The 21962-nt window shown below is 37.4% G+C and overlaps 1 protein-coding gene across 3 annotated transcripts in view; it reads left to right on the plus strand.

The window, feature by feature from the left end:
- The window catches only part of RAP1GDS1 (Rap1 GTPase-GDP dissociation stimulator 1), a 90201-nt gene that overhangs the window by 10399 nt on the left and 57840 nt on the right, over positions 1-21962 (plus strand). For 2 of the 3 annotated variants that reach the window (XM_058837590.1, XM_058837593.1), the window contains exon 2: positions 21503-21613. In XM_058837590.1, the coding sequence (XP_058693573.1) occupies positions 21503-21613 (111 nt within the window). The remainder of the gene's footprint in view (positions 1-21502; positions 21614-21962) is intronic. The other variant, XM_058837592.1, reaches the window with a different exon arrangement.

Here is a 21962-nt window from a genome sequence, read left to right on the forward strand (position 1 = left end):
ATCAAACTTGAAAACTCAGAAATTCTGCAAGCCCCTGATTTTTTTAATTTCTTTTAGCTCCCTGACTTCTTGCAAAAGCAGCTTTATAGCAAAAAGGCCTCTTCTGAGTTTGGTCACAATTTGGAATGAAAATATTTATGTTTTAACAACATTTGTTTTAACACTCACTTGTCAGTCTCTCAAAAAACAACCAGAATGAGACTTTGACGGCCACTGTGGTGTTGTGTTTATGTAACAGATTCTGAACCACTAGGGCTTTGCTCATGTAGCAATGTGTTGGTGTTGGACTTTGGTTACATTCTAATTTTCCAAGGCTCTGTTCAAGTTCAGAAGCCCAGTTCTGCTTGTTTAGGTGAGCATACTGTTCTGCTCTGTATCTGAGGAACTAACTTGTTCCCAGAATTCAGCATATCATCTGAATATTTTCAATCTAGATGTTTCTGCTGCTTCATCTAATGTAATCTAAGGATAATGTAAAACCATCAGACAAAAAAGTGTGGTTGCTTTGACATGAAAGATCTCCATGCTCAACACAGCTTATAAAGAGGCACTGAGGCATTAATTTAATGAAAGTAAAACTTATATTCAGTGCTGAGACACGACTTCTTTAAATTGAATACAGAAAACTATCAAATGACAGGTTTACATGTGTGCTGTAGGCATAAGTGACGCTCGCTGTATTGCAATGCCTTAAATGACCTGGTTGCAGAGCATTTAGAAAAGGTAATCTGTTGAAACCAGCTTTGCTGCTGAAACCTCAGTGAAGTCAGATTATAGCCTCAGTTCCCCATTGCCCTGTATTGTGCATAAACAAGCTGCAGATTTGATTTAAGATGGTATTTGGGCCCAAATTGTAGCTTTTATATTCTGCCTGAGCATATATGACCATAAGATAATGGGTAATTAAGTGATGCATAATAAAATGATGCTCATAGTGCCTTCAGATTTGAGATGGCTTGTCTAAGTTTCATGTTTAAATACTCCTCTTGGTTTCATAGAATTAATGGCTTTATAATCTACAGGGGTAGACAGAGGGTTTTTTTTTGCAGTGACTCACATCTGTGGAAGCCAGAAAAAGTTGCAGATGTTTAGTACGCTGGAGAATTTGTGGCATGGGGAAATTAGTTGCATTCTCAAATGACAAGTCAGTTCAGTGTATCATGCTTTCAGATGAAGATGAGACAGAATTCTCGTGTCTTAGAGAGAAAATTTAGACATACCAGCAAAGGATGACAAACTGTTGCTGAAAAGATAAGAGAAACTCTGTCTTAAAAAAAAAATGTCCTCTGAAGAGGTATGTATAAACATTAATTCATCTAAATAACCTTTTAATTGTAAGAGTGAAGATATTGTTTAATTGTGTAAAAAGTGAAGCAGGTAAGTAAAACCAAACTTAAATTTAAATTCGTTTCTTTAAAAAAAGGGGAAACAACAAGACCAAGATATTGGATTGTAAAAAGTTGTCCTCCTTTATAGTCCCGTTCTCTTGCAGGGTTTACTTAACATATTGCAAAAGGTTGTGATTGACCCAGATGGGGAAACAGAAATTAAGTGAAAACTAGATTTTTACCTTGAACTCTGAAATGTGAAAGTAAACAAGTAACATAACAAATGAAAGGCAGGTCATACAAAAGAAATATTGGTTTGATACATGTGAAAACTTTTGTTCCTAAAATGTGATTTTCTAGTGTGACATTGCATAAGTAATAGAGATTTCAATAGAGATTGTGCAAAACGTGTCACAATGGCAGCTAGAGGTTAAGTCGGCATTTTCAAAGGCCTGTGTTCAGACCAAAACTCCTTATTCACTTCAAAATACAAAGTTTCTAGAGGTTATTTCATTATATATGCATCACCTCCTAACAATAAGCTGTGAGGTTCCTAACTGCTTGCTTTAATAGGAATGTGGAGAGTTAATACACTTTTGCAGCTCTACTAGTAAACTGTTCAACAGCCTCTGTTGTACTTATGTTCCATTTGTGTCATGTATACTGTCATCTCACAAATTGAGGGGTTTTTTTTAAACCCAAATTCACATTTTTAATGCATTATTTTTCTCTTGAAAGAGAAAAATAATTAATAATCTCTCCTCAATATTAAAATATTGTAACAGAAATCAAGCTTCATTCAAACTTCTTTTATTTTGCCTTTACAACTGAAGACTGCAGTGAAAGGGAATCCATCTTCCCTGTTCTTCAAAACTGTGCTTAGACCATTCTGGAGCAATATGAAGGACTTGCCAAGTCAAGCTAATTTTACATCGTAGTCACCAAGTTGCTTTTTCCTCGTAGTAAGACTTACCTTGCATGGTATTTCACAATCACAGTCTATCTTCATATATGTGGGAGTTCCAGCAGTACCAAAACTGCATACACTGTTATATGTTTTTATTATATAAATATAATAAAAGAATTATAATAAAAATCTTATACTAAAAATTATCATACTGTTAGCACATGAAAGGAAATAATTTTAGATGTAAAAGGAGTAGTTTTTACTTGTGTTTGAGACCTTTTCTTCATGAGCCCCAAACTGCTACCTGTTTTGTAGATCAAAACCTGTTTGGAAAGAAAAGAAAAAGTTCTATTAAATGGAAGTTAGATAGCAGGAATAGTCAGATGAGGAATTTTCTAATCTGTGCTCTGCTAATTTTTAGAGGGACCAAGCAGTTACATTTGTGACACAGCAAGACTTGTCACCTGCATGTCCTTCTTGGAGACACTGTTGTAGAAACAGTGAAGGTGTTTTGAGATGAAATTTGAAACAGGTTCATGGTGTCATAGAAGAAATACAGAACCATAATTTGGAAGGATTTTGAGGTGGTAGAACCAGGTCAGCTATGACTTTGTGCAGCTACTGCTTGAAGCCTCTGTAGTTTCTGTAACATCCCTGCAGGCAGTTCCAGGCTTTCCCCTTAGCCTCCTCTTTGCCAGACTAAAGAGGCCCCCAAGCTCTTACACATCATGAGTTGTGGAAATATGACCATTTTGATAGTTCTGCCCTGATTTTCAGTGTCCTTGATCCGGGACATACGGAACCAGACATAGAATTGTGGGAGACACAAATCCTTGCAAGCATCAAGCAGAGCCTCGATGTGCTGGTCACGCTGCTAATGCAGCCAATGTACAGTTTGCTTTGTTTACTTTGGGACATGCTGCTGCCTCATGTTTTATTTGGCATCCCCTGTAACCTCTGGATCTTTACAACAGTGTGTTCCCAACCTGCACTGGTGCTTGAGGTTATTCTACCATAGCTGCAGAACTTGACACTTACCTTGTTGAACTTGAGGAGGTTTCTGTTGATCCAGTCCCCAGGTTGCTGGAGAGTGCCTCTGGACTCCCCTTTGGTATGTCAGCTGTTCCTCCAAATTCAGTGTTGTTTGCAAAGATTACAAATTTGTATCTGCCTTTAGGCTATAGTAGTGTGAAGCACAAACTGCATACTCAAATCTGCTGTTCATCCAGTCTGAACAGGGCTGTCAGATTTATGTTGGACTTCTTGCTAATAGTAAAGCAATGATGAACCCTCCATGACTGTGACTCCTGGAAAATTAAAGTTTAATTATTTATTATCTACAAAATACAAAAACTATTTATTTATTAAGGATAGTTAAACTCTGTATACTTGAAAAATTGCCTAGGAGTGTTGGCTGATTACTACGAGTAACTGTGCCTTGTACTGACCACAGTTACAAGTAAACACAAGTTACTGCAAGTTAATGCAAGTGGATAGAAAAACCTTTGTCTGTACACACCCAACAGATTTAATTCTGCAGAATCATGCTGGGGATGAAAGACAGATTATCAGGTGTAGCCTAGATTGGATTTCAGCTCTTTCTGTGCCACATTACTTATTTAGCTGATGAGAAATGCATTCAGATTGACTTGCAGCAGCATTTAATGGGAAACCAAAGGGTCCAGATTGCCCCAGTCATTCTGTGAAATCCCTGCTGAGCTCCCACCCTGTCTACATGTTGTTGATGTAATCTTTTTGGATTTTAGAACAGCTTTCAGTGCTCTTCCTATGATGTGACCATATTCCTTCGCAGCTGAGCAGGGGAGAGTGCATACCTTGAGCCTTCTCATCATGAAATATGATGAACCAGAGCATGTACTTACAAGCTCTCCCAAGTCCCACGCTTTAGTCATACCTGCAGTTTGTCCGTCGTCGGCCATATCTGTATTAATTAGAGAGGTAAAAGACTACCCAAATTAGGTTCATTTATCCCAACAAATTGTGGTTTTACTTGTGTAATAGTACTAATTTATTTTTTCAGCTTCGGTGATAAATTTTTGCAACCTGGAGGAAAAGGAAGTTTTTCCAAGATAGATTAATCTACCCTTGCAAAGTTACTTGGTAGCATCTTCCAGTTTTTATCCTTCTAGAGCACCTGGTGTTGATCTGTAGGACAATCAAAAGTTCTGCTCAACCAGATCAGAAGATAGTTCCTTTTGACAGAGCCATTTAATACTTCTCTAGTGGGACATAACTGGACTGCTTTGCAGGAGATTATCACAGAAGACAGACTTCAGGATGAAAGGATGGTGGTGAGCTGATGTGTGTCCTGGGATATTTTAGATTTTTCAGCACTAGTAGTTTTTAGTTCCCTCTCTCTGAGCTTTCTGTGCCCATTTCTGTGGAGGACTCTGGCTCTGGTTACACATGGAAGTGCTGACGCAGAGTTGAAGAGTGCTTAGTCTGAGAAGGTCTTATACCTAGATGAGATACAGAAGGAGCTAAGTGTGTCCTTGTGCTGGATTTATAGCAGATTTGAGATTATCAACAGTAACCAAACTAATATTCATTGTGCTCAGCTGTTTGGTTCAAAGGGACCTGAGGAAGGAGAAATATACTTTTTGTATCTTGTTGTTATAGCTGAATTAACATTTTTCCTGATAAATACTGCTTTAAGGATCAATTGCTTACTGTATTAGTTAATAACATTCAATAAACATTCTATATGATGCTTTTATGTGTTAATAAAATGGAGAGGAAGAATATTTCACCTGATAATGTACTTTCAAATTTTTATTCTTATATGCATCTTCTGGGAGTAAATAGGATATGTCCAGCAACAAAGCTGCTTTGCTCTGTGCCTGCTGATACAGAAACATCCTTTTCTTTTATTCATTTCATTAAAATATCAGCATATCGACAGTAGTTAAAATTGACACCTTTTGGCTTGTGCATGATCCACACATTTACTCCATGAAATGTCTCTAAGCTTTACCCCATAATGTGTGACAACTTCTGAGCCATTGTTTCCTTTATTTCCCCTTTCTTCCACTTTCAAAGGAATTATATGAGTGAACAAAAAGTTTTAGGAGAAAGAAAACAGTCACAAAACTTACGAGGAGAGATTGTTTCCTCAACTGTGGTCCTTTTGTGGCTGGCATCTGTGGGAGTTGTATCTGCTGAACAAGAGGAATTTCCTTGGTATAAACACTATAAATAAAAAGAGGATATAGAAAGGACTGTGCTGTTCCTTAATGTTGGTGCAAGATGCAAGTGGAGGATGGCCTAGGACACTGTTGAAGTTTTGTTGACAGACCATTGCAAAGATATTTAGTGCCTCTTGATTATTTACCAGTCCATAAATAAGTGCACTCAGTTATGCCAAAGTCTGCAACATCCTTATTTACATGCAGGGGCTGGTCAGGAATTGCCTCAGAAACAATGCTGGGTTTTGACTTCTGTTCTTTGATGTATCACTGCTTCTTTCGTTCCTATTGGAAAAAGGACTGGCAGCTGATCAGTAGCTCAGTCCTCCTAAGAGTCTGTATAAAATAAATACCATGAATATCCTGGAATACTGCAGGATTCTCTATAGATGCCTGGTTAGGGGTAGACTGCATTTTGCATATGCTCTGAATTTTAGGTTTCCAATGTGGCATTCAGAAACCTGAGCCAAGAGTTCTGGCTGTGTAAATAAAAAGTGCTCGGAGTGTCCAGAATAGGATGAACTACTAAGCTCAGCAGGAAATCACCCTTAATTAATATGCATGCCATTTTCTGATCAGCATGATTTCTGCCTTAAGCCCAGGGCTTAAAATTTTTTCTTAGAGCTGGATGCCTGCATGTTTTCTAAGAAAGTTTGAAACCTTTTTCTTTTCAAATGCAAATGTAGGAAGAGGCACGAGTGGGTTAGCAACTTTGCCTTCATTGAGGCAGGCACACGTTTATGCAGGAGGGTGCTCCAGAAGTCCAAGCTTTTCCTCTGCTGAAATTGAAGCTGTACCCTCAGACTGACCAGGATGTAGCACCCAATAGTGATATGTGTTCATAGTGTGTTAGATAAGGCATATTTTTTAAAGGTGAAGTTCCAACACTTTTTTTCTGTGGCTACTCATTTGTTTTATGCAATGACTGTTTAATTTAGAATTATAGAATTGATTGCGTTGGAAGGGACATCAAAGGTTATCTAGTTCCAAGCCCTCTGCCATGAGCAGGGACACTTCTCACTAGAATAGGTTGCTCCTATCCAGTAATCCAGCCCCATCCAGTATTAAATATGTCTCAAAAGTAGAAGTAAGAGGTGTTTCAGTCCTCACATGAAAAATACAAAAATCTGACTTGAGTATATTTTGGAGAAATTTTATTGAAATCCTTTCAGGTAGAGGATAGCATTTGGTTCATTTTTATGTTCACACTAATGTGCACAAGGCATTTTCACATTTTTGCCATGTGCTTTGTATTGGATTCTTTGATATAGGGCACATTGGAAGCAGGGTCTAGAAGAGCCATACACTCAGAGATACCAATAGTAATAAATGAATTTGGTTAATAAGCTGCCTGGGAGAACTAAGAGAGTTCTGCATTTGGGCTTAAACTAAATGCATGTGGAACTTGAAAGAAGGTAACATTTCTCCAGAATCTAGTGTCTGGTAAAGAATCCATGGGAGGTAGGCTTCCTACAGTCATCTCTGCATATAAACTTGATTTTTTTCCTCCCCTGTGATTTAAGGATCAGTCAAGATCTTCATGGTCATCACAGGGATAAGCGTCTCTGAGAGTACAGTGGGCATTTTGAACTGGGGACATAGCATGTGTGACTGTATCAAGTTGACACAGATCCTTGCATCCCTTGTGAAATGTATCCCAAGGACTTGTTTGTACTTCCCATCTGCCCTTCATCCTTGAGACCTGCAGATAGTGTGCAGAACCTGACCCCTTTCAGTTTCTGTCAATATGACTCTTTACCTAGTCTGAGAGATGGTTATTAAGCAGTGAAAGCAAAGCACTCCTCCACTTTGCACACAGTCAGATCCTGCTTGTGGGGGAAGCAAATTACTTGCAGTTTAATCTAGTGAGTGGCATTTTGCAGAATTTTTTTTGTCTTTAAAAGATATATTTCTTTTTGAAAAGAAAAGAAGTCTTGCTTGCCTTTTTTATTGAGCTTCATGTAAATATATATCTCTGGGGAGAATTCACTTGTAGTTTGGGATGTTGCCCAAGCACAGTTGATTGAATGGGAGATTAATAGTTTACTTAAGAGTCCTGAGTTTAAGAAAGAAAGAAGCCCTTTCTTTTGGAGATTTTTCCCCCTGATTTGTACTGTCAGATTTTTTTTCTCCAAAACCATATTTTCAGTACATACCTATTGCATCATCTCACTCATTCAAATGTTCATCACAGTTTTTTGAAGTAATACTTGAAGACTGTAACATTCAGATTGTGATTTACCTAGCTGTGCCCATATACTGTAATGTGCTGCCTCAGAACATCAGGATCATGTTTACTGCATTGTCCCTCTTGTATGAATTTTACTAAATAAAGCTCTTAAAGGCTGTGCAGAAGCTAATGATCACTTGTAACTACAGCAGTGCAGAATTATATTGGGGTTTTGGAAATCTTTATTTAAAATAGGGTTGTATTGAGAAGTTTGTGCACCACTTTAGTTTTGCCATCTGATTCTGCAGTTTTATGTCAATCTTATGTGAAGACAGATGTTGAATCCTTTTCCTTTAGAGAGGATCTGAACTGATCCTATCACTGCAGTGTTTTTATCAGTGCTCTGCATCCTGTGCATTCCTAGGTGAAAACAAATAACTGCACTAATAGGCAACTATTTATCACTAGAGGGATTAACCACAGATGTCTGCTAATCTTAGTAATACCAGGTTTAAAGCCATACATGATATCTATAAAAGCAAACTAAAACGTCTAGAGTACATTTTGGCCCTAAAAGCTTATAGATGAATGATGCTGACAATGTAGCCTTCAATTGGTGATATGTGGGCACCACAATCTGCCTACAAAGTGCATATTGTGGATTGCAGACCATTTTAGTAATTTTTGCTGAACTGCTAAATTGAAGGATTGGTGGCATTTCACCAGCCAAGAGGCAAGGATTTCCAAAATTGACTTAATTTTCTCCGTGTCCTTCACTAACATTAGAGAATACTAAAAGCCTTTTTCTCCAAGGCATGAGAAGACTGACACATGTCTATTGGCCTCTCTGTGGTCAAAAGGAATTTTTAAATTGCAGGGCTTAACAGTAGTGTGTTTAGGTGGCAAGGTGCATTTTTATTTGATAGTCTTTCCCGCTCAGATTTTCTCCTTGGGCCAAAAATGCTTTGATGAAAGTAACATTAGGTAGAATAATACAGGTAAACAAGTACTTACAACCATAAGAGTGTTTAATTGTAAGACATTTGTAGATGAAAGGGTTTAGAGGCAACTGACCTGTTTCTAAGAAACTTTCACTGAAAACCTAATAACACCAATGGCAGGTCACTTCCATTAGGAACTTACTTGTACACACTCATCAAATTCAAGCAGTATATTTTCAGAGTTAAAAACTTTCATGCATGGTTTGTAATTATCATGCAGCTTTTAATTAAAAGTAGGGACTTTTTGGGTAGTTTTAGGGAAAAATAAATAAAACCAAATTAAACACAAATTTTTAAGTCCTCTGAGAACAGTATGAATCACCATTAAGACTTTGTATCTAAGGAATATGTACCCTTTGGAACATCATTGTTAAATCCCCCAGTCTGACAAGATGAAGAGGCTGCAATTCAGCCTTCTGCTGGGATAGAGAACTGGGGGAAAACTGTATGTTTCCATAAAAAGATAGCTGCAGGGATGAGTGTAGTAGATCAGCTGGTTTAGGATATGTATCTTGTCAAGAAGGAAAATGGAACTTGCATGAGTGTTGTTGCATAACAGAATGCCTTATGTCTTTTTAATTAGAAGCTGCTAAGCTAATTTAATTGCTACCTTTCTTAATTTGTTTTATATTTATTTTTCTACATTAAATGTAAAATAATACAAAATGACCTTTATAATTATATCAGGGTAAATACTACTTTCCTTGTTGAGATTTCACTGGACTGTTGTGTGAGCCCCCAGGCTTTTCAATATCTGGTATCTGATCCGTGTTGGACATCTGAGTGAAGGGGGCTGTTTCAGCACCAAGACACTGTGGTAGCAGATGCCACAGTGAAACTCAAGTTGATAGCTGGACCAGGAGAAAGCAGGTTGCTAGAGTGTTCTGGTCAACCTTGAATTTAAAATGAGCTGCTTGAAGACCCAACAAACAAGACAGTTTCTTTGCCCAGAAAAGGACTAGGAAATTCAAGATATTAACTTATAAAAATATTAGATCTCACACCAGGAGTACAAAAGCAGATTCCATAAATTATTTGTTTCAATTACATCTTCATTTAAGGTGCCGAGTTACCTTTAAAAATGTAGCACTAAACAAAACAAAAATATAGCACACAGACTATGTGTATGGAAACATCATTATGTTCTGTTATTGCATCTATAATAGTCTTTCCTTAAATCTTCACAGCTTTTCCTAGATTAGTCTCTATTTTCCACTGCTCAGATCCATTTTATTTTCTGTAGTAGATTGCTCTGTAGGTTCTAATCATATGTTATAGCTTTGAAGATTGGAGTAGCTAGTTTTAATTAAGTCCAAAGTAAAGAACTGAAAGAGAATGTCAAAGACAATATCTTTCTACTCAGATCCTTTCCAAAACTTCATTTGATTGAATTGCCCACAATTTAGTTAAAACAACAGTAAAAATACTGTGTTTTTACAGGTTTATTGCCTTTATTATCTCACTGTATGTCAGGACCTTAGAGTTTATGCAGATATATAAGACTACTCAGTTACCCATCAATAAACAGTGACAGAATCAACCCTTACCTGTATATAGTGAGTGCCTATCCTACAGAGATTTAAGATACAAATCGATTCCCTTAACTTAAAGATTTTAGATTTGATTCAGTTAAAAGATGTTGAGGGATATGAATGAGGAGAAAACAACTTGTTGTAACTGAAGTAGCATTCTTGTCTGACTGGATTTCTTGCATCCCAGACAGTTAATCCTCAAGCTGAGAGTCTGGTGGACCATTCAGTGTTGCTTCACCTGTCCCTTTTGGCTCAGTGTTATGCAAAAGTGGATGACCAACATCACCCCTGCAAGACTTGCAACATTTTGAACCCTCCCTGATAATTTGGCTATGGCAATGATTGTGGAAGGCAATAGGGGAGGCCAAGCAAACTCACTGTTACGTGTTAATGGTTTACACAGCCTCATTGCATGGACTAATAGCTTCACACAGAAAATGAAGTCATTGATGGCATCACCTAATACAGCCTCCTGTGCCAAGCTGGCTAACTTTGAAGCTGGATCAGGTCACTCAGAAGATTTTTTTATTTATTTTTTGTAAATGGGGAGTGGGTTTGGGGTTTTTTTTTGCAATTTTGATTTCCCAATACAAATTTGAATATCAATTACAGTGTGAAATTTATTTTTCTGTATTAAATACACATTTTATCACAATGTCAAGAGAATAAATCTAGAACTGATTTTGGCACTAGGAGATATACGGATAATATACACTGAGAATAGTCTCCATCTGCTGCTGAAGTCTCTCTCATTGCCAAGACTGGTTCTTGGGATTCCTTTCCCTTTGAAGATTTTTGTCAGTGAACATTTCTTTAACTTGCTGTCTACTGACACTTCAGCTCCCTGTCCCCTACTCCCATTCTGTTGGCTCTGAGCAGGTTGAGCAGATTCTTACTATGTTTGCAGTTTTAGAAAAACCTGGCACAAAGTTTTCACTTTCTCTTTCAATTTGCCTAATAAGGAGCTTGAAGCAGCAGTAGACTGAACAATCCTAAATGTTAGGAAAAAATGTATAACCCAAGCAACACCCCAAAGCAGAACCTCAGCAGCTTACTTTCAAGGTTAGTTTCAAGATTGCATACAAGTAAACTTGTTAGAACCTAGCCATCTGTATGCTATTAGGTGCATATTTGACAAAAAAAAAGGTAAATAAAAAAGCTGTCAAATGACTCTTGAACATTCAAACAGCTTAAAAGCTCTTTGTGTGGTAATGTTGGCACAGCTCCTAAGTGACCAGATGGAATTTTATTAACAGCCAACAGGACAAGGGCTGAGATTTTGTATCTTAACTTGCTATTTTTGAAACGCTTGTAGAGGATGTGTCAGAAAGCTTGATGTACTTTCATACTACGCAAAATTACACATATACCTTCCCTTAATGCAAAGATGAAGACTGCTTTGGAGGTTGTCATTTCTGTGAGGTAGATAAGAAGAGAGTTATGAGATATATAGTAATTTAGGTATCACTACCTTTTACTGTTTTTCAACAAGGTGTTTTTATATACACAATTTGTGGTCATATTAAAAGAAGAACTTAGAAACAGGCTTTCTAACACAGACTTAAATAATGTATTTGATAAAAAAGAACAAAAAATTCTTAAGAGACTTGATTTCTGATGTCAGTAACCGCTGATAGCAGTGATGTCAGATTTCCATGTAAGGATTCTGGTAAATATATTAAGACCATGCAAATGTATGTGACTCCTCCTTTTCTGGCATCAGCATGGGTTTGTTTAATGTCAGTAAGAAATACCTGAAAACTGAGAAATCTCCATTGTCTCTGGTAATCACAGGATAACGATTAATCCTGCAGGGAGCAGCTGAGGAACCTGAGGTTGTTCATTCTGGAGAAAAGAATGATTAAGAGGAGACCATATCACTCTCTACAGCTGCCTGATAGGAGGTTGTAGCAAGGGGGACATTGGCCTCTTCTCCCAGGTAACTGGGACAAGAGGAAATCACCTCAGTGCTGGGGAAGCTCAGCTTGGATATTAGGAAGAAATTCTTCACTGAAAACCAGAAAAGGCTCTCCAAAGAAGTGATTAAGTCACCATTCCCAGAAGTGTTCAAAACATGAGTGGATATGGCATTTTCAATATGGTTTAGTGGACATGGTGGTGTTCAGTCAAAGGGTAGAGTCAATGATCTAGGAGGTCTTCTCCAGCACTAAAGAGCCCATGATTCTATGACCTTCAAACCAGCTTTTAAAAAAAAAAAAAAGAAATTAAATCTGTAACACTCTGTGGACTCATGGTTCATCCTATTCCTGTCAGGTGCTTCCTTTCCATATTTAAGGTTTTCAGGGAATTCATGATAGCAGAAAACAGCTGTGTAGTCAGAGATTAGTATTTCATAACATCTGACAGAAGAACACTGATGTGACATACAATTAGAGCTGGCAGTACCAATTTTGAACCTGGGTATCTTACCCAGACAAAATTCTCACTTTTGCTGGTGAAAGATGTGCCTGAGGGCTTTATACAGAATCAAATCCTTGTTGTTCAGTAACTCAAATGGGTATAAGTATAGTTATGACACCATGTACTTGTACAGTTGATATATACTTAATTGCAGAGGGTAGGACAAAGACCAGAACTGGAGTTTGTTGAAGTCAAAGAATTTTTCTTAGTTCTGGAACTTTGTATCCTCAGGTTTGTGTTACCCAGTTTCTGTTTGTTTGTTTGTTTTATTTTTAGGTTCAGTAAGGAAAAAAAAAGAGTAATTTTAACTTGTTTGTCAAAAAAGCTAACAGTAGAGTAAGCTGATTAAATTAATTAGGATGTATACTTCAAGTCTAAATTGTTGTCCCACATAACAGCCTACAAAAGTCCTCTCAGACTAACTTGTAGTGTTACCTATGTGTTATTTTGTTGGTTAATAAGCCAAATTTTGTATAGAACTTGAGAAAAAGTACAGAGGATTGGCAGCCTCATTAAATTATGCCACAAAATAAATTGGTGTTTTAATATAGTAAGGGAAATGATTTAATAAAAAATTAAAAAGCTCTTTAGGAAAGTGTTTTCCTCTTATTTGTTTATGTAATGTCTAGGTTGGCATTTGTAGTCAGCTAACTTGAGTCACATTAGGATGAAGACTTTTAGAGCAGGTACAGTCAGAAAAGGTTAGACACTGGTGTAGGCAAAGATCATCTCAAAGAAAAGATAAAGCTGAAAAAGCTTGATACATTTAGTTTTAAATGTGCTGTTTCTAGACTGTACTGTTTCAGTAGTTTAATTTTCTTCTGTTTGTTTTCTAGCACCTGCTCTCTGTTCTTGCTGTCGTGACTTGACAAAGTGACTCTTGCTTGCTAGATTAAAAGTGCTCCAGGCAGAAATCATCTGGAGGAGCAGAAAAGGAAAAGAAGGAAGACAAAAGAACATAATAAGCTACATAAAATAAATTGAAAAAGAGCCAGTAGAGAGATGCAAGCCCTGCTAGCTGCATGTGTGTGTGTGTGTGTACATGGACACATGCACACATGTAGCTCGTCTCTTCTATACTGCTCCATATGGCTATATGTAATACAGTACTGTGGGGAATGATAGATTGGATTAGTATTAAGGCTACTCCTTTTTTCCAAGATACTCTTTCAGTCATTTTCTGACTCTTTGGGAAGAACTATATTCTATTCCAACTGTCTGCTTTAGATTGTCCATTTAAATTTGCTTGATGAGTTTTTGCTTTAGCATGAACAAGAAACAGGTTTGGACTATTGTCTGAAGTAACAGTAGTCATTTAAGATACTGTTTTGGTTGTTTTTCCCCCACTAATTTTTTTTCATTCTGTGCATAGGGTGGGCAGTAATCTGGAATAGTCTGGTGGAGGAGACCTTCCCTTGCCTTTTATGTTGCAGTACTTTGAAACCATGTCATAAACTGAGGAGTGGGCACATAGAGAGAAGCATTTACAGTTGAATGTTCTCTCCAAAGAACTGGATGCCCTCCTGTCCCATGTGGTACCTGATGCTTTCTTGATACCTCCCCACGATGTGCTGTGGTCTGCTTTGTAGAAGTGCTGAGTGTAATCTGTACCTGCATTTGAAGACTCCTGAAGAATCCAAAGTGTGCAATAATTCTGGAACCTGAAAAATCTCCTTTTGAAAACCCCACTTCCCACACCCTAGATTTGCAGTTCTCCCATTCACTTACACAATGCATTGTTTCCCTAGTACTTTATAAATACCTCCTGAAAGCAAGCACGTTCATATCTTTGAAGCATGATGACATAATGTAATGATAGTAACTTAAGAATTGCCATTGAGAAATGGTCCTTCATCTTTTAGTAGTACCTGGTAAATAAAAGGAGAACCACTTGCCAAGAAGTAGGATATTAAAAGACATTGAGTTGTTCTTTGACAGAACATTTGTCCTGAAAGAGAGAGGTGTCCCTTGGATAAAACAGTATTCTTCATGTGTACATCTTGGCATGCACTGTATTGTATGGTAAATATTTTACATGGTGAAGTATACGTGGATTGATTTAATTCTGGAACTTTGTGTGTTTAAAACCATTTTGATAATATGACTCAGTGAAGATCAGGCACCTGGAGAAAAAAAGCTGTATGAAAATACGATGTGCAGATGCAGTCTTGTCAATTAAATTTTAATTCTTTACAAAATGGTAGCCATCTTGATTTTTTTTTCAAGTACTGCTAGTAATAGAGTTCCAGAAAACATGTTTCCATAAACTGAGAACACAATTATTTGAAATAATTACTTTTTCTATCATTAGCTTTTTTAAAATGAATTTTATCCACTACAGACTCCCTTTATCAAGCAATTTTCTATTAAATTAAAAAAATGTGTTTCATTCTTCTTCAAGGACTGGTTTCAAGCAAAATCTTTCAGGGCATTTTGTACAGTTATCTTGATTTCACTGAAGTTTGATCAGTTTCTTTAGACCTTAAGATAATTCCAGAGTTGTAGTGTTTAATTATGAAGTATAAAGATGCCTAAATCTGTGCCATGTTTTCCTAGGAAAGAGAAAAAAAATCTTCTAAGGTTCTGCAAAATCTTCAGAAATGTTACTATTAAGTCTAGCCTTTGCAAGTCATGATTTAAGTAATAGAGGATCATTAATGTGCAGAAACCAATTACAGCAGCTACAGATCCATATAGCGTGGCATAGTGAAAATGGTTTTTGTATTAGAATCTATTGTTTATCTGCAACTATAGTAAAAACAATACATGAAATTATTTTTAAAGAGATCAAATGTCCTCCAAGAGGGGGGAAAAAAGCAAACAGAAAACTTGCATTGGCAAGAGATTCAAAGTGTACTGACTGCTAGTTGGTGCCACTTTTTTTATGTTTCTATCTTGATTTTGAATACAGATTGACTAAGTAGCTGTTAGTGTGTATGGGCTGATAATTACAAAGACTAATTAGGTAGGTTAGTGCTCAGGTGGCAGTGAGTCTTGGTGTGTCAGTATTTTCAGGTAATAAAAATGAAGCCCCATGTCAGAACAACAGATGCAGAAGCAAGTGGATAAATGAAAGAGTAACAAGTCTCTAAGACCAGATGGCATATATCTAAGATTCAGAAAGTGTTTAAGAATGAAGCAGCTGAACTGCTGTCAAAAATAGACACTCTCATTAAAATTAGTTACTATGCTAGAAAAGTAGAGCAAATGTACCTAAGTAAAAAACAGATTGCAGAAGCAGCCCTGCTGTTAATGATCCATCATTATATCCCTGGAACTAGAAAATTTGTTGGGAAAAAAGCATTAACCCACCTCAATGAACATGGTAGGACTTCTGTTTTTAAAACCGGGCTTCTGGTTTTTAAACAAAGTTGTTTCCTGATTAAGATGTTGGTCTTCTCCAGAACCTGCACCAGGTCTTCTGGCATTACTAATCTGATTCTTCACTGGTTGCCCTCTGACAGCATATAGGTACTTCCTGATTAGATACCAGGTTTAAAAATTTAGTGGATGGGCCAGGAGCAAAGGGTTGTCTCTAGTGACGGGTTTGGGTAGTTTGGCAGAAAATATTGTAGGCTTGGGAGCACTTGAGGTTTTGAGGGGATGGAGTATTTTTTGGCAATGGGCTGAATGTGAGAGCAAGATTCTCCTGTCCTCAGTAAACTGTATTTAGAGTATTTTGCATGTCGATGTGAATATTTGTATTGGGACTAGGTATCTTCTGAAAAATTATCCCAGAGGATGTGTCTCAGTTTATATAGGTTCAAAAAGAACCCATGCTGTACAATTCTGCCAGCTTATTCAATGTCCTGGGGCCTAAAGGGCTCTCATAATTTTGCACCAGTCTTCTGTTTTCTTTGGGGAAGTGGCATCTGGGGTTATTAAAGACCAAAGTTGTGCTACAGATCTCACCAGCTGCTGGGCTTTCTGCTACAAAAAGTAATTCAGGCCAAATATATAAATCTCACCCAAATGGATTATGTGTTTGATCTTTGTGTCTGGTTCTCAAATAATACCACATCAGAATACACTTCTCATCAAAAACGACTATGGTGAGCCTGGGGTGGATTGCCCCGATGGGTTAGTTTGGACTGAAATTCTAGTAAGTTCAAGTCTGTACAAGAAAATGAAGTAGTTTCTGCAGTCTAGCCTGTGTGCATGTACACGCTTACATTTTTAAGAGATTTATGCTATTATAACACAAGGAGACCCATAAAAGGCACCATTCCTCCTCAGTTTGATGTCTCATTGTTTCCTGAGAGGCAGTGGAACAGACTGAAAAGGCTCTGATGTTAATACATCCACTGTTCCTGTAATAGCAGAACTGCTCAAATTTCTTTTTTTTATCTGATCAGCATGTTTCAGTATGTCCCATTTCAATATCTATTAATTTTTAATTCCTTATCTGTTAAGTTGCATGTATATTGCAATAGTCTAATAACAACACGTCTACATCTATGAAGTGTCAATCAAAAGATACAATCAAGGTTAATGATATGTTCAAAATCCTAATTTTGTAGAGGAAAATATCTATACTGCATAAAATGTTATAAGATATATGAAAAACAAACAGTCCAGACAAAAGCTGACCATCTAAGTACTCAGCTAAGACATTTTAAATACTTTATTAAGCATCAGTCTTGGAATAGGGCTTTTCCTGTGATTTGGGTAAAGATGCAGTGGTCCCAAAGCAAAACTGACAAGTTGTTTTTTACCTGAAAAGCTGCATTACTAGAATAGTTAGAATTGATAGAAAGACTCTTGGCTACCTTTTCGAACTTCTTGCAGTCTAACCAATACTTCTGTGGCCCTGACCCTAAACAAAGTTGATCAACTACCAGATTTTTACTAGATGAAAGAACAGTTCTTTTGTATAAAACAATTCAGTGACTGCAAGTAGGAATGAGTCACAGAAAAGCTCCTAGAAAAAAGAGTACAGTGAAGTGAAATGGAATATTAAAACATTCACTAATGTTAGTTTCTGACTAATTTTCTCCATAAAAATGCCTGCACAAGAGATAGCAAAAGGCTGCAAGAGATAGTAGTAGTACTGTGCTACCAAAAAGTAATGTGGGCAATCAAAGTATTTAAACCACCTCATTTTTTATGATTGTGCAGGAGTAGCTATTGGGGGAAAAACATGTAACCGTAGGTGGAATGGGCCAGACAGGTCTGACAGCTCTTGGCAGACTCCACTTGCTAACTTACCAGTTTGTAACATTAGGATATATAGGATTAAGGTGTGTGGGATTCAGAGTTTTTTGTCCAAATAAGATAACTAACTTTTCTGAAAGCAATACAGTAAGCCAAATATGAGAGACTCCCTGTGCTTAGGGTCATCAACAAAATAATTGATACTTCTGTTGAACATCAGACTTCATGCCACACATGTTCACAACATGATGCTGCACTGTTGACCAGCTGTACCACAGGGAACATTACTGGACAATTCTTACCTCTACCGTCCTAATCTTGTGCCCTTGGATCTTCCTAATGTGAGTTTCACATGACTTGCATGTTGAGACAAAGTACCAACTCACGTATCTCTGATACTCAGCCAGAAAGATCCCTTATCTTGCTTTCATTTGATGGGGTTTTGTTGCTGAGAATCTGATCAGCCTATGCAGCAAGAGGCCTATTGGAAACAGCTTCTATAGAAGGAGAGGAGGAGACACCAAAGTGAGCAGCAGATGATCACAAGAAAACAACAGGGGTTTTGTACTTGGTAAAGAAGATTTGAAGCTTCTTCCCTAAACAGTGGGTTTAGGGCAGCTGTGGAACAGCAGGAGTCAGAAAGTTTTGTGTGATTATATGGTGAGAGCTCTCTGGAACACTACAGCACTTCTCCCTGAATATCCCTGTCAGTGTCATCTCAGACTATAACAATTTATTTTTTTCAGGACAACAAAAGAAAAAAAGTATTAAAAAGATAACAGAACCTCTGAATCTATTGAAGATCTGTTCGTGCACGTCCAAGATTCTTGGGTTTCAAAAGTAACTGTCTCTTTCAAGGTATCAACTGAGTTTAGAAAGGAGACGGACTAGGACAGAAAGAACCAAAGTAAACAAATATGTTTTTTTCTTGAAGGATGGTTTCTTCCATCTGTGCTCTTGGCCTTGTGACATTGTGTCAAGAGAGCTGTTGTTTCTACAATATTCCTATTATGTTTTCTTTAGTACAGAGGCATTAAGTGTCAAGCTGCAAGAAGTTTAGAGTTGTAGGCTTATTAGAAAATCAAGGATTATTGTAATTTATTTTGGAAGCATGCTTTATGCATGTGGTTTCTAAATTAATCTCTACTGTTATGTTACTTTAAAAATACAGCATCCAGGTATACCTGGTGGAAGGGCAGTCTGGCACACAGTGCAACATTGCTTCATAAGATATTTTATAGTAGTATGACCACAAGTACCATTGTCAGAAGTACATGAAGTCTAAAGCTTCAATTAAATGTCCATGTACGTCAATGGGATTTGCACACGCTTAGTACCATGAAAAATTGAGTTCTTTGTTCCAGGAAATGAAATATTTGGATAGTCACACTTGAACAACTTTTTCCAAATGCCTAATTTTGCATATCATCTGTGTAGTATTAAAATAGTGGACTCTCCCCAGAAAAACTTTACATGGCACTAAGCAGAAAGGGGTGGTAGGAAAATAGACTTGTGAGACTTTCAACTATTGGATGTTCTAATGTGGCATGGAGTGAAAGAAATAATAAGTATTTTATATAAAGCACTCATCTCTACACAGAAAAATTAAATAATAAGTGGGATCTGGTGATTTATTGATCACAAGTGAAGTAGAAGAGAGAAATAAAATCTGGGTGTGCTCTCTGTCAATAATGTGCAAAATGTGGTGTGACAGTGAATTTCTTATCTTTGCGTTTTCTTCTTCCCCAGATTGTAGGAACCCTTGCTTTTCATATATATAGTGAATATATATAGAGAGAGTCTTCTAATTGTAAATGTTGCTATAACTTCAAAGTTAAGTATGTGACTATACAAGGAGATGAGATGCCTGTGAGGAAGGAAGAGAATTAGTGCTATGTTAGCAGAAAACTGAAGAGAAGAATATGAGAAGGAGGCCAGGGAAGAAGGTATAAGAGGAGAAGTGTACAATGTTTAATTGTAGTACTGGGCCTGGTCACTGAGTACACTACACCTGTGTTTTTTGGCAAATTCTAGTAGTATATCCTGAATAGTGTGTTTAAGCAATGAGACAAAGAACAGTGCGTGTCCAACTTTACTGTTGGCTAAATGTGATTCAAGAAAAGTGCTGCAGTAAGCCTACTAGAGAGTAATGTGAGTATGAGGGGAAATAAAATTTAGGTTTTTTTTCCCTGATAGCTTGTTTCAGGAGATGACAGTTCAGCATAGTGAGGAGGTAGTAGGGAGGAAGGTTTTTAAGATCTTGAGGAGCCACAGCCAAGTGTGGTTACCCAAAAGGCTTTTGCAGAGTTGCCAGTGTGCTGCTGGCTGTCTGAATTTAGGAGTACTGACACTCCTGGCTATAGTGTTGCTAAGAATGGGTTCATTACTGAATAGACAAAATGACTGCCTGATCATAGAAACATATAAGCAATTTCATATATAAATACTGAGCACTTAAAAAAGTATCACACCTTTGTCTGTAAGTAATAATGAACTACAAAAGCATATGCTAATAAAAATTGAATGTGGAACAAAAGCCACAGCTTTGGCTGAGAAGCAAAGCAGCTCCAGGAGTGAGATTCCACCCTCTTCATGGGATGCCTGCTGGGTCTTCGCTCTTTTCCTTTGCACCTTCCCATACACAGGCAAGTGAAGAGGAGGCAAAGCACAGCAGGTGCCAGCTCACCTGTCAAGGAGGCTTCCTACGCTGGTGGGAAGCTCTAAGGCAGCACTGGCTCAGAAGATACCAGTGATGCATTGAGAAGAAACTGCACCTGTGGCTCTGTTGGGTTTGGGTCAAGGCTCTTGATCAGCCACTGAGAACAAGAGACAGTGAGACATTATTTAACATTATTTGTTTTGAGTAACACTTTCTGCTTGCTGTCAGAGTTGGCATGGAAACTGAATCAGCACTCATTTTTAAAAGAATAGTCCATTCAGAGTGAGGTTAGTCATCAGTGGGCTTACCAGAAGCTCAGGCTGTAGCTGCCAGCACTTAAACCTTGCTCATGAAGGTATAGAATCCTCAGAATGGTAACAGTCGTACTACCCCAAGCTTTACTGGGCAAATAGATGTCTCTTGAGAATGATGTAATCTCATTTGCATTTGGGTGGTGGTGGTTTGGTTTTTTTTAAAGAGGGAAGAGTTAATTATGTGAAATCCACAGCAGAACTTTCTTGCTTCAAGAAGATGCCATCTGTTTTTATGGATCAATTGAACTTAAAGAGTTAACACAATTCATATAAACAATGATGCTTGTAACATTGCGGTGGAAAGCAGCATAATTCTTAAAAGACTCTAAGCTTAGCACTACGCATCTGTGAATAGTCAAGATGGAAGCCTACACAGCATGCAGAAATTGGCATTTTCAATTACTTTGCCTCTATTGATGAAAAAGATCAAGATATGCTTATTTCTATTCTATTTTATTCCCACACACAAAAGGAGAAGCAAAGAAACGGCTGCTGGTTTTCTGTACCAGCGAGGCTGAGAAAATACTGATGGATAAATTGCTGTTCAGTGGCATTTCCTAAAGCACCTGCTGTGTCCTGTTCTCACATGCAAAATGATATATATATATAAGTATACATAAATTTGAAAAGTTTCTTTTTATCTATAACCTTTGACTCCCGGCTTTTTGTATCCTCGGAACACAGACCATACATGTCTTCTTCATTGATACAGGAACTGTTTACTTTACACTAACTATTTGCATTCAAGACTATAATGCTGTTACCAAATTGATGAGGACACTGATTCCTTTTTCTTTTGTGTTTATCAAGCAGATAATTTAAGTGAAGCCCTGAAAAAGCTGAAGATAACATCCACTGATAGCACAGCAGATAGCTTGGAGGGATGCTTGGATTGTCTGCTTCAAGCTCTGGCACAAAACAGTAAGTTGTATGGACCTTTCAAATTTTAAATCATATGAGATCAGTGAATTAAAATGTGGCAGAAAGACTGACTCAAGGAGTAGGCTGCTAGATTAGCTCTATTGAGTTTTGGGGGTTTTTAACCCGTATGTCTTCAACATTCCAGTAGCAATGGAGACAGTGACAGGTAAATACCTGAATACTTGGAACAGCTGTAGTCCATTCCTTTTTCCGAGATGAAGTAGAGCACTTACTTTTTAAATTGATCATTCAAGAAAAAAAAGAAGAGATGGAGAAGTAAGCCTGATAAGATGAAGAAAAGGATAAGGGAGCAGCTTGCTAATTCTGATTGAAAGAGCATAGTTTCCCA

The sequence above is a fragment of the Poecile atricapillus genome, chromosome 4 (genome assembly GCF_030490865.1).
Source record: "Poecile atricapillus isolate bPoeAtr1 chromosome 4, bPoeAtr1.hap1, whole genome shotgun sequence".
NCBI lineage: Eukaryota > Metazoa > Chordata > Aves > Passeriformes > Paridae > Poecile > Poecile atricapillus.